The sequence below is a fragment of the Petromyzon marinus genome, unplaced genomic scaffold, assembly GCF_048934315.1.
Source record: "Petromyzon marinus isolate PM22_M1 ecotype Great Lakes invasive population unplaced genomic scaffold, UKy_Petmar_22M1.pri1.0 PM_G_Scaffold_11, whole genome shotgun sequence".
NCBI lineage: Eukaryota > Metazoa > Chordata > Hyperoartia > Petromyzontiformes > Petromyzontidae > Petromyzon > Petromyzon marinus.
The window spans coordinates 1489648-1504244 of NW_027422662.1; the positions used below are offsets into that span (position 1 = coordinate 1489648).

Sequence of the window (14597 nt, forward strand, 5' to 3'; positions counted from 1 at the left end):
AGCAGACCTTAAACACGGTAGGATCAACACCTCGGCCATGGCAGATCACTGTTATAATTCAGTAGGCTCACATGACATTGACTTCTCCAAGACAGAGGTTCTTTGCAATCCATCTGGCTACCATGAGAGATTTGTTCATGAGGCTATCCACATATAGAAACACAGAGACACTTTCAACCGAGAAAATGGACTCTGGCTTAGCAATCATTGGAAGGATTTGATAAACCATTTCAGGTCTTAATTGATTGTTCACGCTTACGGTGGCTTTCAGACAGCATAAATTAATTTTTCGTCTCCCCCCTCCTCTTTTCAGAACATAGATGGACTCTTGATTTAAAGCTTTCGTGACTGCAGTAATTCATATTCTTAGCTCTTTCGGTAAAGTCACGTTGAAGGGAAACAATAAAACAATAAAATATATATATAAAACACAATATATATTTTAATATTCTTAGTTTTTTCGGTAAAGTCACGTTGAAGGGAAACAACAAAATAACAAAATATATATAAAACAATAAAAAAATCTCACGACGTTTCGACCATAACTCAAACGGTCATCATAATTTATAAATAAATGTGCCGTTTAAAAATAAATTTATGCAAACCAACACACCTGATGATGACCGTTTGAGTTATGGTCGAAACGTCGTGAGAATTTTTTATTGTTTTATATATATTTTGTTATTTTGTTGTTTCTCTTCAACGTGACTTTACCGAAAAAACTAAGAATATGAATTACTGCAGTCACGAAAGCTTTAGATCAAAATATATTTTATTGTTTCCCTTCAACGTGACTTTACCGAAAGAGCTAAGAATATGAATTACTGCAGTAAGGAAAGCTTTAAATCAAAACATCAACAGGCTGATGTGCCACATCTCCTCCTTCAAGAAGTCTCACAGCCCTGCGATGTTGTGTCCACACAACCCAAACTACGGAGTGCCTGGTGGTAAACCGCTGTGCTGTAGCCTGCGCCCCTCCAGTGGAGGAGGAACAGTAAAACCTCGCTGATGCTCTCCTGAAGCACTCCTGTGCGCAATAATCATTGAGACTAGTTGCACGTGCATCGATTGTAAAACCCCGTTCCGTTTCAGGAAGTGGGGACAGTTGGTGCCGTGTGCTCGTTTCACGTCGGGGTGCCACTAAAGGCGCAGGTCCCACTCCTGAGTGATCGGTTACGCGACGCTCTTTTGCACGAATAATCAATCTCTTGCAATTTTATTTAATTATTTAAATCTTTCGTGACTGCGGCGATTCATGTTCTTTGTTCTTTCGGTAAAGTCACCACGTAGAAGGGAAACAATAAAATAATAAAAAAATATATAAAACAATAAAATTCTTACGACGTTTCGACCGCAACACAAGCAATCATCGTCAGGTGTGAAAACCACAGCAGGAACATTTAACTCGTAATCTCGTAGTCACTTACATGTTAATATCGCCTGATGATGTCACTTACATGTTAATATCGCCTGATGATGTCACTTCCCTCTTAATGTCGCCTAATGATGTCACTTCCCTCTTAATGTTGACTGATGATGTCACTTCCCTCTTAATGTCGCCTGATGATGTCACTTACCTCTTAATGTCGCCTAATGATGTCACTTCCCTGTTAATATCGCCTGATGATGTCACTTCACTCTTAATATCGCCTGATGATGTCACTTCCCTCTTAATGTCGCCTGATGATGTCACTTCCCTCTTATTGTTGCCTATTGATGTCACTTCCCTCTCAATGTCACCTGATGATGTCACTTCCGTCTAAATGTCGCCTGATGTCACTTCCTTCTTAATGTCGCCTGATGATGTCACTTCCTGCTAAATGTCACCTCATGATGTCACTTCCCTCTTAATGTCACCTGATGATGTCACTTCCCTCGCATTCAATGCAAACATGTCCAGGGCCCCGAGCCCCCCACCTCCGTCTGAAATGTCCAATGCGCCCATCGCAGAAAGCTGGTGCTACACACAGGTAACTTGTTCCCCTGTGGCCAATCACATTCAACGGGTCTCCGTCTTGTGCCGGTCAAAGTATGCGCATGGCTAATGCATTTAACTTTTACACGTTTTTTGTTCATCGCAAAGCCATCCAAAATGGTTTCATAATTATGTGTAAGTGCAATTATGGATTATCATTGTACAGGCTATTTTTGTACATCAGATTGCAAAGTTCATAGAATTGCACTAACAACATTATACTAGATAATTGTCTCTGATTTTGACTGGTAGTGTATTTTTACAAAAGGGGCAGCAGTTTTTATAAAATAAAAAAAATAAAAAGGCCTTTTATTGCACACTCTAATCTATGACATGTTGAGACTTGTTGTGTTAACGCTGTGCAGTAATGAACATGCAAGGTAATCCCAGAACACTAATAAGACCCTTTCATGTACAGTAATGTTTCTTTCCTTATAGGCAGTTTGTGTTTTTGAGCACAATATTCAGATGTGTGGGTGAAATACTTGAGGGTTTGTCAATGGTCATGTATTTATGGTAATGAATGAGCTTTATAGCTGTTATGTGCTCGTGTATTTCAGGTTAAGGTTGTAAAGTTCTCTTATATGTGGACCATCAACAATTTCAGCTTCTGTCGTGAAGAAATGGGCCAAGTTCTCAAGAGTTCTACATTTTCAGCAGGCACCAATGATACATTGAAATGGTACAGTAAATTCTGGCTATTTTATGACATTAAAAAAATCACAATGCTCACGGAGGTGCTTTACTAGAACAATTTTGCATAGTGCATGTTTTAGTTCATACTATATTGTTTTAGCAATGTAGTCTGCGCGTACATACACACCTAATATGTCTTGTTTATATGTTCAATCAGGTGCCTACGCATACACCCCAAGGGTCTTGACGAAGAGAGTAAAGATTACCTATCGTTGTACTTGTTATTGGTCAGCTGTCCCAAGAGTGAAGTCTACGCCAAGTTCAAGGTTTCTATTCTTAATGCCAAGGGAGAGGAAACCAAGGCTATGGGTGAAACTACTTGTATTTAAGTATCAATTCACGTCATATGTGTATTTGGTAACAGGATTATATCATAATCAGCCATTATTTATCGACTGCTTGAAACATTGTATAAACCTTACGAACACCATCCCTCATCCTTCACATGAGCTGATCTAATATCTCCTTGTCTACGTTTGACATCGTCTTGGGCATGTACTCTACTTTTCTTCCTATTCGACCACTAGTCTCATCCATCAACCATCCCATTTAGCGATGTGTCCTGTCCAAGCCCAATCTATATTTACAACAGTCAATATGTTGTCTCTAATTTGCCGTTTTGATTTGACCAACGTGTTCCTCTTTCAGTTTCTCACTGTAATTCTCAACATACTTCTCTCCACGCTTTGTGTACTTTTTGGTTTTGTTCCATTTGTCAGTGTTTCTATTTGTAATCAGTGTTTCATAGTAGGTAATATGCACTAGATTGGAATCTTTCATCCTGTAGCACATTGCAACTTTTCATTATCAAATTCATATTCCAAAAGTGCTCTTGATCCTGTTCCACCTTCAGAAGTTGCCATTATGCATATTTTTTGTGTTTTCCATGATATTGACCCTCCAATAATTATTTTATTTTGCTTAGTGTACCTGGACATTGTCATTCACGGACATTTCTTTTCCTAGTTTTACAATCTTCACCATGTGTTATTCCATTGTAATTTATCAAGTGACGGCTTTATTTTTCTGCTTGCACTCACTGTTTATTACAACTTCATTATTTTTGTTTGTATTCTCATCCATTTTTTTATTCATTTCTGGTGGTTTTACAAAGGTTGGCATTTTCATCCCATTTCACACTTCTCCTTTACCTTGCTTTAGTGGTTCATATTGTTTGTTTTATAATTGCCTTATTACTTTCAGGATACTCTTTCAATGCGCGATAACTATTTTAAGTGATGACATCCATACATTTACTGTGCTTTGTTAAGGCTATTAACATGTTTCTGAGAGTCTAAATCTATCTTTTTGTTTTAAACTTTCATGTTTTTTTCTTATTATTTGCTTTGGTGTTGTCTTTGGTAATGTTAACATGTAACTCACGTCACACAACCATGTTTACAAAGACAAGCATTATTAATACACAAACACATTCAACTAATCCATATGAACTATATCTTCATACACTTAAATCCAGGTCTGATTTTCATCTACCTTGAAGTTAAAAGCTAAACTGAACTATTTTTATTTTACCAGGCAAGGCCCACTGAACTACAGTGTGGGAAAAAAGTATTTGATGCCCTGCTGATTTTGTACGTTTGCCCACTAACAAAGAAATGATCAGTCTATAATTTTAATGGTAGGTTTATTTCAACAGTGAGAGACAGAATAACTACAACAAAATCCAGAAAAACGCATGTCAAAAATTGTATAAATTGATTGGCATTTTAATGAGGGAAATAAGTATTTGACTCACTCTCAATCGGAAAGATTTCTGGCTCCCAGGTGTCGTTTATACAGGTAACGAGCTGAGATTAGGAGCACACTCTTAAAGGGAGTGCTCCTAATCTCAGCTTACCTGTATAACAGACACCTTTCCACAGAAGCAATCAATCAGATTCCAAACTCTCCACCATGGCCAAGACCAAAGAGCTCTCCAAGGATGTCAGGGACAAGATTGTAGACCTACACAAGGCTGGAATGGGCTACAAGACCATTGCCAAGCAGCTTGGTGAGAAGGTGACAACAGTTGGTGCGATTATTCGCAAATGGAAGAAACACAAAAGAACTATCAATCTCCCTCAGTTTGGGGCCCCATGCAAGATCTCACCTCGTGGGGTTGCAATGATCATGAGAACGGTGAGGAATCAGCCCAGAACTACACGGGAGGATCTTGTCAATGATCTCAAGGCAGCTGGGACCATAGTCACCAAGAAAACAATTGGTAACACACTACGCCGTGAAGGACTGAAATCCTGCAGCGCCCGCAAGGTCCCCCTGCAAAACAAAGTACATATACATGCCTGTCTGAAGCTTGCCAATGAACATCTGAGTGATTCAGAGGACAACTGGGTGAAAGTGTTGTGGTCAGATGAGACCAAAATGGACCTCTTTGGCATCAACTCAACTCGCCGTGTTTGGAGGAGGAGGAATGCTGCCTATGACCCCAAGAACACCATCCCCACCGTCAAACATGGAGGTGGAAACATTAGCTTTGGGGGTGTTTTTCTGCTAAGGGGACGGGACAACTTCACCGCATCAAAGGGAAAATGGACGGGGCCATGTACCGTCAAATCTTGGGTGAGAACCTCCTTCCCTCAGCCAGGGCATTGAAAATGGGTCCTGTATGGGTATCCCAGCATGACAATAACCTAAAACACACGGCCAAGGCAACAAAGGAGTGGCTCAAGAAAAAGCACATTAAGGTCCTGGAGTGGCCTAGCCAGTCTCCAGACCTTAATCCCATAGAAAATATGTGGAGGGAGCTGAAGGTTCGAGTTGCCAAACATCAGCCTCGAAACCTTAATGACTTGGAGAAGATCTGCAAAGAGGAGTGGGACAAAATCCCTCCTGAGATGTGTGCAAACCAGGTGGCCAACTACAAGAAACGTCTGACCTCTGTGATTGCCAACAAGGGTTTTGCCACCAAGTACTAGGTCATGTTTTGCAGAGGGGTCAAATACTTATTTCCCTCATTAAAATGCAAATCAATTTATAACGTTTTTGACATGCGTTTTTCTGAATTTTGTTGTTTTTCTGTCTCTCACTGTTCAAATAAACCTACCATTAAAATGATAGACTGATCATTTCTTTGTCAGTGGGCAAACGTACAAAATCAGCAGGGACTCAAATACTTTTTTCCCTCACTGTACATAGCTCTTTTTCAGAAGTGCCCCGGCCACAAACGATAGCTTAACGAGATGGCTTATTGTGTGGAAATGTATAACAGCCAAATACTCTGGATTTTTATAAATATGGAGGGAAAAACCGGAAGATCTGGATAAAAATACATGCAACCACAAGGAGAACATGCAGATTCCAAATATACAGGCATCAGGGTTGAGATCGAACCCATGACCTATATACCAGGCGAGGTAGTTGACTGCCACCGTGGCGCAGGGCTTTAGAATACATTGCTGTCTTTACACTTTGAAAATAGAATAATTTTTTTTTTCCCATTACATGAAATTACCACCGTTTATTGTAAGAACTGGTGAGTATTGTTTGAAATCTATTTTTTTACAGAGAGCCCGCGAGCATACCGCTTTTTCCAAGGAAAAGACTGGGGATTTAAAAAATGCATTCGAAGAGATTTTTTGCTTGATGAATCTAATAGCTTGCTTCCAGATAACAAACTGACACTCTTTGGTGAAGTAAGTATGACATGCTGCAGCTAATGTGTAATTTTCTATTTTAGTCATTACAATTGCACAGTTGGAGTCAATATTCTACTTAATTGAAGATTGTAATAATTACTTTCCCTGTTCCATACAAGGAAATTGTTAACATGAGTTTTACAAGCACGTTTTTCCTCCACTGGTGCTAGAGTTAACATAGCACAACAATTAAATAATCAAGCGTAATTTTTTTTAGGTTTTCTCCCTCTGGATAGTGTTTATATTTAAACCTTGACATTTTTATAAACTAGAATGTCAGGTATTACATAAAGTGTTTTGTTTAAATGTCGCCACATGAATTCCTTTTCCTATTCTCGGACATCAGCCAGTTTGATGTAAATGTTTCTTGTCCTTAGGGGGGTCCTTTTAATCAGCCAGATTTATATTTTTTACCTTTAAAATACTTTACAAAATACAAGCATTTTTGATAATGAAAGGAAGCACATCAAGAAGGGCTGTTCACTTCCTCTGTTATTGTGCAGAACCCATAATTAGGGGCCTCACTACCTGTTTAAACTGTTTATACAGTGTAAAATAACTTGACAAAAATATAGAATGACAATTGATTAATATGAAAAACATTTCACGGACCTCTATTTTGGCATTATTCACAACACTTGTTCTGATATAGGATGTCTGTGCAGATTTGCTTGCTTGATTGAACCAAAGCCTACATCTTCATGCAAAATGTGTAGTTAAGTGAGGATTTGTAAAAAAAAATCATCAAATGCCTTCTCAAAGCTGGTTGATGTCTATGCAGGTTAGTGTGGTGCAGGATTCCGTGAACATTTCTGGTCAATCCAGCATGAGTACATTGATAGTGCCAGATTGCCGGCTGGCAGTTGACTTCGGGGAGATCTGGGACAATTCCCGCTTCACTGACTGCCTGCTTCGTGTTGGTGGCCAGGAGTTTAAAGCACACAAGGCCGTATTGGCAGGTCTGTGCCACAACAAGCAACACATGCGTCGTTTAGTGTACAATAGAACCATATAATTAATGATACTGTAATTAGTTTGGGGTAATCAACTACAGCCATTTCCTGTTTTACACTGAATTTTATTAACTAACACTGGCAAATGCTTACGTCAATTGGTAATGCTTTTTGTTAAAGGATACATCAGTAAATATGTGTAATGAATTCAACTGAGTCACAGACGCACTTCTTCAACCGACACACGGGGTACTACCCCGTAACACATGAACAACCTATGGTGGTGGACCACCAGGCTATCTACACTAATTACACGGGAATTAGCTACGACGGACCGGACCCTGGCCGGGGTCCGGGTCCACGTGTTGGTGACTCTTGTAGGACGTAGATTCTTCAGGATGAACAACAGCAGCCGGTCCCTCTCAGGGACCCGGCTTTTATCCTCTGTGGCGGGGGTGGCTCCGCCCTTGGCCACGACCACCTTCTGGAATCCTCTAGCGGGTTCCCGGCCCTGACACGTGACCACCCCTAGCCCCCACCTGGGGGCCCTGTGTACACTTTACCGGTCACGTGTCCTTCGTGGTCAAGTGCCATGGCCCTTGGTAACCCCATTCCCATGGCCAGCACTCTCACACCCTATCCTGTAGGGGTCGGCACCCCACGCAGAGCGTGGTGCCACTCAGCACTGTCAGACAGCGCTCACCATGCCCCTCTCGGGCCGGTACTGCACCCACATCCACGTGGTGCCCGCGATGTTAATACATCGCACGCCGTGCCTCTCTATAGCCGGCATTACACAGTGACATTCGCGATGTCACTACATATATAAATGTAATATTGTATTGTGTGAGAGATGAACATATTTAATTAGCCTGTTGCTAAAGTTTTTATTCCGTTTTTATTTACTTCACTATATCGTTGTTGTGCAGGAATTCATTTTTCACAATGCAGTTATGGTGTAGGTTTTGAGCCTCTAATTTGGACATTTATTTGCGTCCATGTTTGACAAATCTGTAATGGATATGCCATATGAAATAAAATATGGATCTGGATTTTACCTCTTTTGTATCTAGATTATTTGATCTCTAGATATAACATCTAAATGTGTCTGTACCACATTCTGGTGTTTTTCCAATTCACTGTACAGTAAAACCTTGAATTGCGAGTAACTTGGTCTGCAAGTGTTTTGCAAGACGAGCAAATTTTTTAAATAAATATTAATTTGATAAACGAGTGAGGTTTTGCAATACGAGTAGTACGTATACGCTTTGTCTGCCGAGCGTCACGTGATCACAACTGATATACGAGTGCTTTGATATATGAGTGCTTTGGATTACAAACATGTTTCCGGAACAAATTATTCTCGCAATCCAAGGTTTTACTCTATTTGTTAACAGTTGCTTTACCTTTTTCAGGTCGGTCACTTGTTTTTAATGCTATGTTTGAACATGAAATGGAAGAGAGCAAAAAGGTATCTTTAAATGCAATCTTAATACAGCACATTAATACTGTGATCATACATTTCCAAGGTGCATTTGTCACAATGGATCGGTTGATAAGTATCTCTTGAGAGTGCTGTCAAATGTTGAACTATTACCCTAGTAACTCTTTTGGCGCATTGCACATTTATTATCAAAAAGTATTCATTCCGAGGGAATGTTAGATTGTATTTTATAGCTATTTTTTATACAACATTTCACAGAAGGCCATTGCATGTGTGTCAAGAATGGATTTATTACGCGCAATAAATAGTCATCGGCAAGTTGAATACAACTTGAATGGAGCCACTTTACATGTGTTGTGTAGATATAAAGGATGTTTATTTAATTTAATGCTATATTTTCGTCTCCCAATATATGCCGAAGTTAATTTGAATATATTGTGTTGCTACCTTGCAGAATCGAGTGGAGATTAATGATGTGGAGCCTGACGTGTTCAAGGAAATGATGAGTTTTGTCTATACGGGAAGGGCTCCAAACCTGGAGAAGATGGCTGATGAGCTGCTGGCCGCTGCTGATAAGGTTACACGCTTAAAATATTAACGTGAGATCGCACCACCTTGTGATGTATCGGTATGCAGTTGTAGGTCGCAAGTGAAATTAAAACAGCATTTAGGTATTTTCTAAAGCCCGTGTCACAAATAATATGAATAGCAAATGTATATGATGTAGACGTTCACATTAGTGCTTTCAGGTTTTGGAATTGATGTCCTGGGAGATGATTGAATTTTCAACAAAAAATATAAATTGTCATGCAATTTCACAATTGAATTGAATGTCAAACTGGTATTAGTCCATGCTAGAGGCTAGTACGTGTGCATTGAAGTGCATTCACATGCAGCATTTTTATCCTAAGTGCAACCATTTGGCTGTGTGTTCTTGTATTGAGGGTTTTTTGTTAATCACATTAACAATTGATACAATTAGTAATAAAATAAAGGGAAGTGTTTTAAAAGATTGTTTGATATGGCATGGCTGTATAGAAATAAATTGGAACAAATATACTTTTATTAAGGAAACGGATATCCTGCTGTTCCTGAAGATCTGCCAGATAATCAGTTAAGAGTCATTACTCTCCCTTCTGGAACATCATATTCAATAGTAATGAAATAAGAATACAAATCGTATAAAGTCGCATGTTCAAGCTTTGTTCATTAAAGTTTAATATTCTGCTAGAGTTGAAATATGGTGGCTTGCAGTTGCATTGTTTATCAGCTTAACAACCAAACTATTTAAGCTCTTGGAAAACAACATCTCACCTCCTTTGTAATTTGCATGACTTTGTAACCAATATAATAAAGTTTAGGACAAGGACCCCTAATTATAGTAGAGATCAATAAATACATGACTTAAAACATAAATATGCTGAAAGGTTGATGCCATGTTTTAAGAAAATTCTCAAACATTTGACTGCTATATACTGCGTTTATAAAGTAGTTCATGGGGTGAGGGAATGTTATACAAGCGAAATAGGTAGAGAAAATAGTGTTCTTAATACTGAAATTGCACTTTGTTTTTACTTTTCTCAAGTATGCATTAGAGAGGTTGAAGGTGATGTGCGAGGAGGCACTATGCACAAACTTGTCGGTGGAAAATGTTGTAGAGACTTTGATCTTGGCCGATTTGCACAGTGCAGAGCAGTTGAAGGCCCGGGCCATTGACTTCATAATAAACAGGCAAGTCTAGTGAGAGTGTGACTGTCACTGAGCTGCGTAACATTGATGATGTTACCTGGCAATTTGCATTACAGTCCCTTTTAATGGAGACTAACCGTTTGCCCCAATCCTTATAGACACTGCTTATTAGGAGCTCGCTTAACCCTGACTTGTACTTGCAGTCATGCGATGGACGTAATGGAGACGGCGGGCTGGAAGTCCATGGTTCTGTCTCGCCCTCACCTGGTTGCGGATGCTTTCCGTGCCTTGGCCACGGCCCAGTCTCCACAGCTGGGACCTCCATGCAAGCGTCTCAAACAGACTTAACGGTGGCAGGCAAAGAACATCTATGACCAGGAAAACTTTGGCTGCACGGTGCGGTTATTTACCTGTGGCCTCCATGCAAACAACCGTGAAGACTTTGCATCAGACTACCAACTTTCCTCTGCTTTGAAAATAATGTTAATTTAAGCAAATATGTTTACTTTCACAAAAAGGTGGCCAAATTCACTTTACCATGTAATATAGTGTTACATCTATACATCTACAACTCTATAAACAAGTATATATGTAGAAAAAGTGGAAAACTACAACCTAATAAACACCACGACATATCCCAATTGAGAGAGTGTAAAATAAAACGTTCGATGTGATTGTCCCTAGGTGGCAGGACAATTTGGTTCAATTGTTTAGTTAAGCAAAAACAGAATGGTCTAAAACCCTGCAATGTCTACCTTAACGTGAAGGATGAGTATTCGTCCAGTGTCTGTGTACTCAAGGTTACAGATAGTGGTATAGGGAACAACCAGTTCTGAAAGATAAGAATGTGCCAAGCCATATAAGGCCTTAATTCAAGAGGTAAACTTTTCAGATTGATTTTTCATTGCACAGACAGCTTATGCATTGACTAGAACAGGAGTACTATGATTGCGCGAGTTTGAAGACTGACAAAGATAATATTGCAGTCGTGTATCCTGCGTATAACAAAGCATGGATGGAGTGCTCGGTGTAAGAAAAGGCAAGGCACAGCATCAATTTGGCCATGTTACGCAGTTGATAACATTTCACTTTTTTGCTCGTATGGGCTTTCATGTATGACCCAAAGGTTTTTGACTTACAACAAAAGTAAATCTTATGTCCATCAATTTAGTAGTTTGTATTCACGGAAACAAGATGTGCTGTTTTCTAAGTTTTGTTTCGTATTATATTGTAATGATTTGTTTTTATTATGAATTTCATCTATTACCAACTCGTAGCATCATGTCAACCCAGAGTTTTACGTGATTGGAAGGACCATAATTTTTGCATCAGCGCTGTTTTACGTAACCTCTCACTTAAAATTAAATTGTACATAAAATTGCATAAGCTTTGAAGGATTACACACATAGATTTGGAAGCACAGATTTAAATAATATTCAAAGCTGCAGGATATAATATGAAAGTACAACAAATGAGCAGTGTCATGGATTTGAGTCGATTTTAAGAATATTACAATCTAATGCAATGTGTTGGGATATGAACAAATGCAAACGACGAGAATGTTGGAGTTTTTTTTACGTGTTAAACGTACAAAACAAGTTGGATAATACATGCAAAATTAAGGATAGCCAGTGTTGTAAGCAGTCTATTTATTTTGTTATTTGTTTAATATTTTAGTTTCGTCCTTATATATATTTGATGCTAAAGATGTATATGGTACATTGCACTCTACCTATTCAATTAAAAACTGATTAGGTGATTCGGGGAAGTTATTTGTTGTCATGGTGAGAGTTAAAGCATTGAAATCTGATTGGGGTTCTAATCTGCAGCAAGTCTATGCTGTCATAAGTGAGTGTGAGTGCGGTGGACTAATTGACCCCTGAAATGTATCAGGCAGTTACCGATAATGTACTCTTCAAATTGTTGCCTTGTATGACTTCCGAAATTGAAAACACTTTGCGCCAAATGTAAATGTTTATTGGAAAATGGATATACTGTAACTGCCAAAAAATATATATAATTGCAGAAATAATAATATGGTCTTTGTAAAAAGTGTGTGTTTTGAAAAAGTGTGATTGCATGCAAGACAGTTTTGGGTTCTTCCCACGAGTTTTTTTGCATATTCAGAGATGAAAATATGTTAATTGGTTAAATTAAAACATTTTGCTACAATTGTAATACAAAAATATAAACTTGAAGCTAGAAATGCGGTATAGTGCCCCAATGTTTGACCTTTTTATCTTTTTCCATTACAGATAATACTGTTTTGGATGTAATATAAATGTTTTGTAAGGGCCTTTTACAATGAATTGTCAGCAGATGATTGGAATTGCAAAATGAACCATTCTTGTATATTACGTGTTTTCTAAATTGATTTGCATTATAAATGGCAATATAAACCCTTTTCATGTGGTAAATATATTACCGTTATCTGATCTCTTCTAGAAATCAGTATTTGGATATAAGAAAAAAAGCTGCTTTTAGCTCTGCACCACTTATTCCACATTTTTTTCATTAAAATTGTTTTTGATGTTAATATTTTCATTCATGACATTTTGCAGTGTTACACTTTTTATTTTCGGTAAAGTCTCGTCGAAATAAATTACTACACTTTACCCGAAAGAACCAAAGAGTCATTCCTGCAGTCACGAAAGCTTTGAATCTATTTTGCTGTGTATTTAAAAGTTGAAAAAACATGAATGTACCTGGAAATATGTCCAGTTTAAGTTGTCATGTTCTTTACTCTGGGAATGTTACAGATATGTGGATATGTCAAATTTCAATTGACACCCAACAACAACATTTTAACAAGTTGTATTTTGGAGCCTTGCCACTTTTATAGGCATGTTTACCATGTGTTGATAAACAGTTCACTGGAGAATTGTAATGTGTTCACTGTTCATCATTTACAGCGTTTTGTCAACCCACTGCTTAAACGAAGGCCTCAACACACCATGTCGGTCATTCTTCACCCACTGATGTTAACTGTGGCTGGGAATTTAACTGGTTGTTTCGTCAGTTTCCTAGTGCCATCACTCCATTCAATTACATCCTGTTTAATGTGTATAATTATAAGTGGCATTCTTACTCTTTGGTTCTATTCGGTAAAGTCACGTAGGTAAAAAAATTAAAACAACAAAAATCACGACGTTTCGGCCACAACACAAGCGGCCTTCATCAGGTGAAGGGACCAACCTGTCCAGCGGGCAGCGTTGGAGTGAAGAAAGCCAAGCGCTGGTCGCCTCCCTTTAAGCTGTGAGGGGGCAAACAGCAAACGCTCTGACAAAGGAAATTAGCATGAAACGCACCACTGACAAAGTTTGGAATTAGCACAAGATGATAATACACCACCCTGGGAGTTTGGAATACCACTATGCATGTTGTTGTTGCGTTGCAACAACAACATTCATAAATACAAACTGACAATTTCATCCTTGCAGTCACGAAAGCTTCAAATCTAGAAGTCGCATTCTATTTTTGGTGATCATACGTTCAGTATTTTCTGCTGAACTGAGTGTTGGATTTATTCATTTTAAATGTACTTTTTGCTTGGTTACATTTTGCTCAGGTAACAGCTCGCATTTGCGGTAACTGGTGCCATACATCAATGTCTTGTATGGCATTAGACACGTCTGTACGAACAGTGTTTTCATTAGCCTCCATTTATCAGTTAGGGGAACAACTAAGCTCGAAGGGGCAGTACGTGTCGTTCTGGTCACTCAACACGACGTGTACTGTTCACGGACCACTGAGAAAACGCGTTGCAACAACAACATGCATAAATACAAACTGACAATTTCAGCCAGTGCAGCAGCTTTATATAGCATGACCACATCGATTCAAGTTTCACAAACATCTTATTCGTATGTGCAGACGTGTAGCAACTACAATAATGTTTCTTTGAGGTGGTAGAGCCGGATGACTGCGTCAGCTGTAGCAGATTGTATCACTGTAATGCCTCCATTATGTTTGTGAATCGGGCATTGAATTGTTATATGTTTCATGGTTCTGGGTGAGCCCAGTCGCACACTGGAGAGTTTTTTCTATTTTCCTTTTTTGTGCATCGACCGGATGTTGTTTAGGGTAGCCCGTAAGCTTTACGGAAGATTGAAGCCAGGTACCTTTTACATCGGGTCTTTCATGAGGTGTTTGTGTCTTGTGGACTTCATTCGGATTTCCAAGAA

At 38.9% G+C, this 14597-nt stretch overlaps 1 protein-coding gene across 3 annotated transcripts; it reads left to right on the top strand.

Moving 5' to 3' along the window:
• The first annotated feature begins 1852 nt into the window (after positions 1-1852).
• LOC142908919 (speckle-type POZ protein-like) lies at positions 1853-13300 on the top strand. Of its 3 annotated transcripts, none has more exons than XM_076059580.1 (8): positions 1853-1970; positions 2536-2657; positions 2829-2980; positions 6197-6324; positions 7109-7286; positions 8696-8751; positions 9179-9301; positions 10310-13300. In XM_076059580.1, exons 1-8 carry the CDS (start codon positions 1893-1895, stop codon positions 10463-10465), a joined length of 993 nt encoding a protein of 330 aa, XP_075915695.1. In that variant the 5' UTR covers positions 1853-1892; the 3' UTR covers positions 10466-13300. The 3 variants fall into 3 exon arrangements, 2 of the variants coding, with proteins under 2 accessions (XP_075915695.1, XP_075915696.1); XM_076059581.1 differs by lacking the exon at positions 1853-1970 and adding an exon at positions 2023-2110; XR_012932033.1 differs by lacking the exon at positions 8696-8751.
• The last annotated feature ends 1297 nt before the right edge of the window (positions 13301-14597 follow it).

Coding starts and splice junctions, on each gene's coding strand:
- LOC142908919 (XM_076059580.1), top strand. CDS start 1,893: ATGTCCAGGGCCCCGAGCCCCCCACCTCCGTCTGAAATGTCCAATGCG. Junction 1,971..2,535: donor AAAGCTGGTGCTACACACAG/GTAACTTGTTCC, acceptor CGTGTATTTCAG/GTTAAGGTTGTAAAGTTCTC. Junction 9,302..10,309: donor TGCTGGCCGCTGCTGATAAG/GTTACACGCTTA, acceptor ACTTTTCTCAAG/TATGCATTAGAGAGGTTGAA.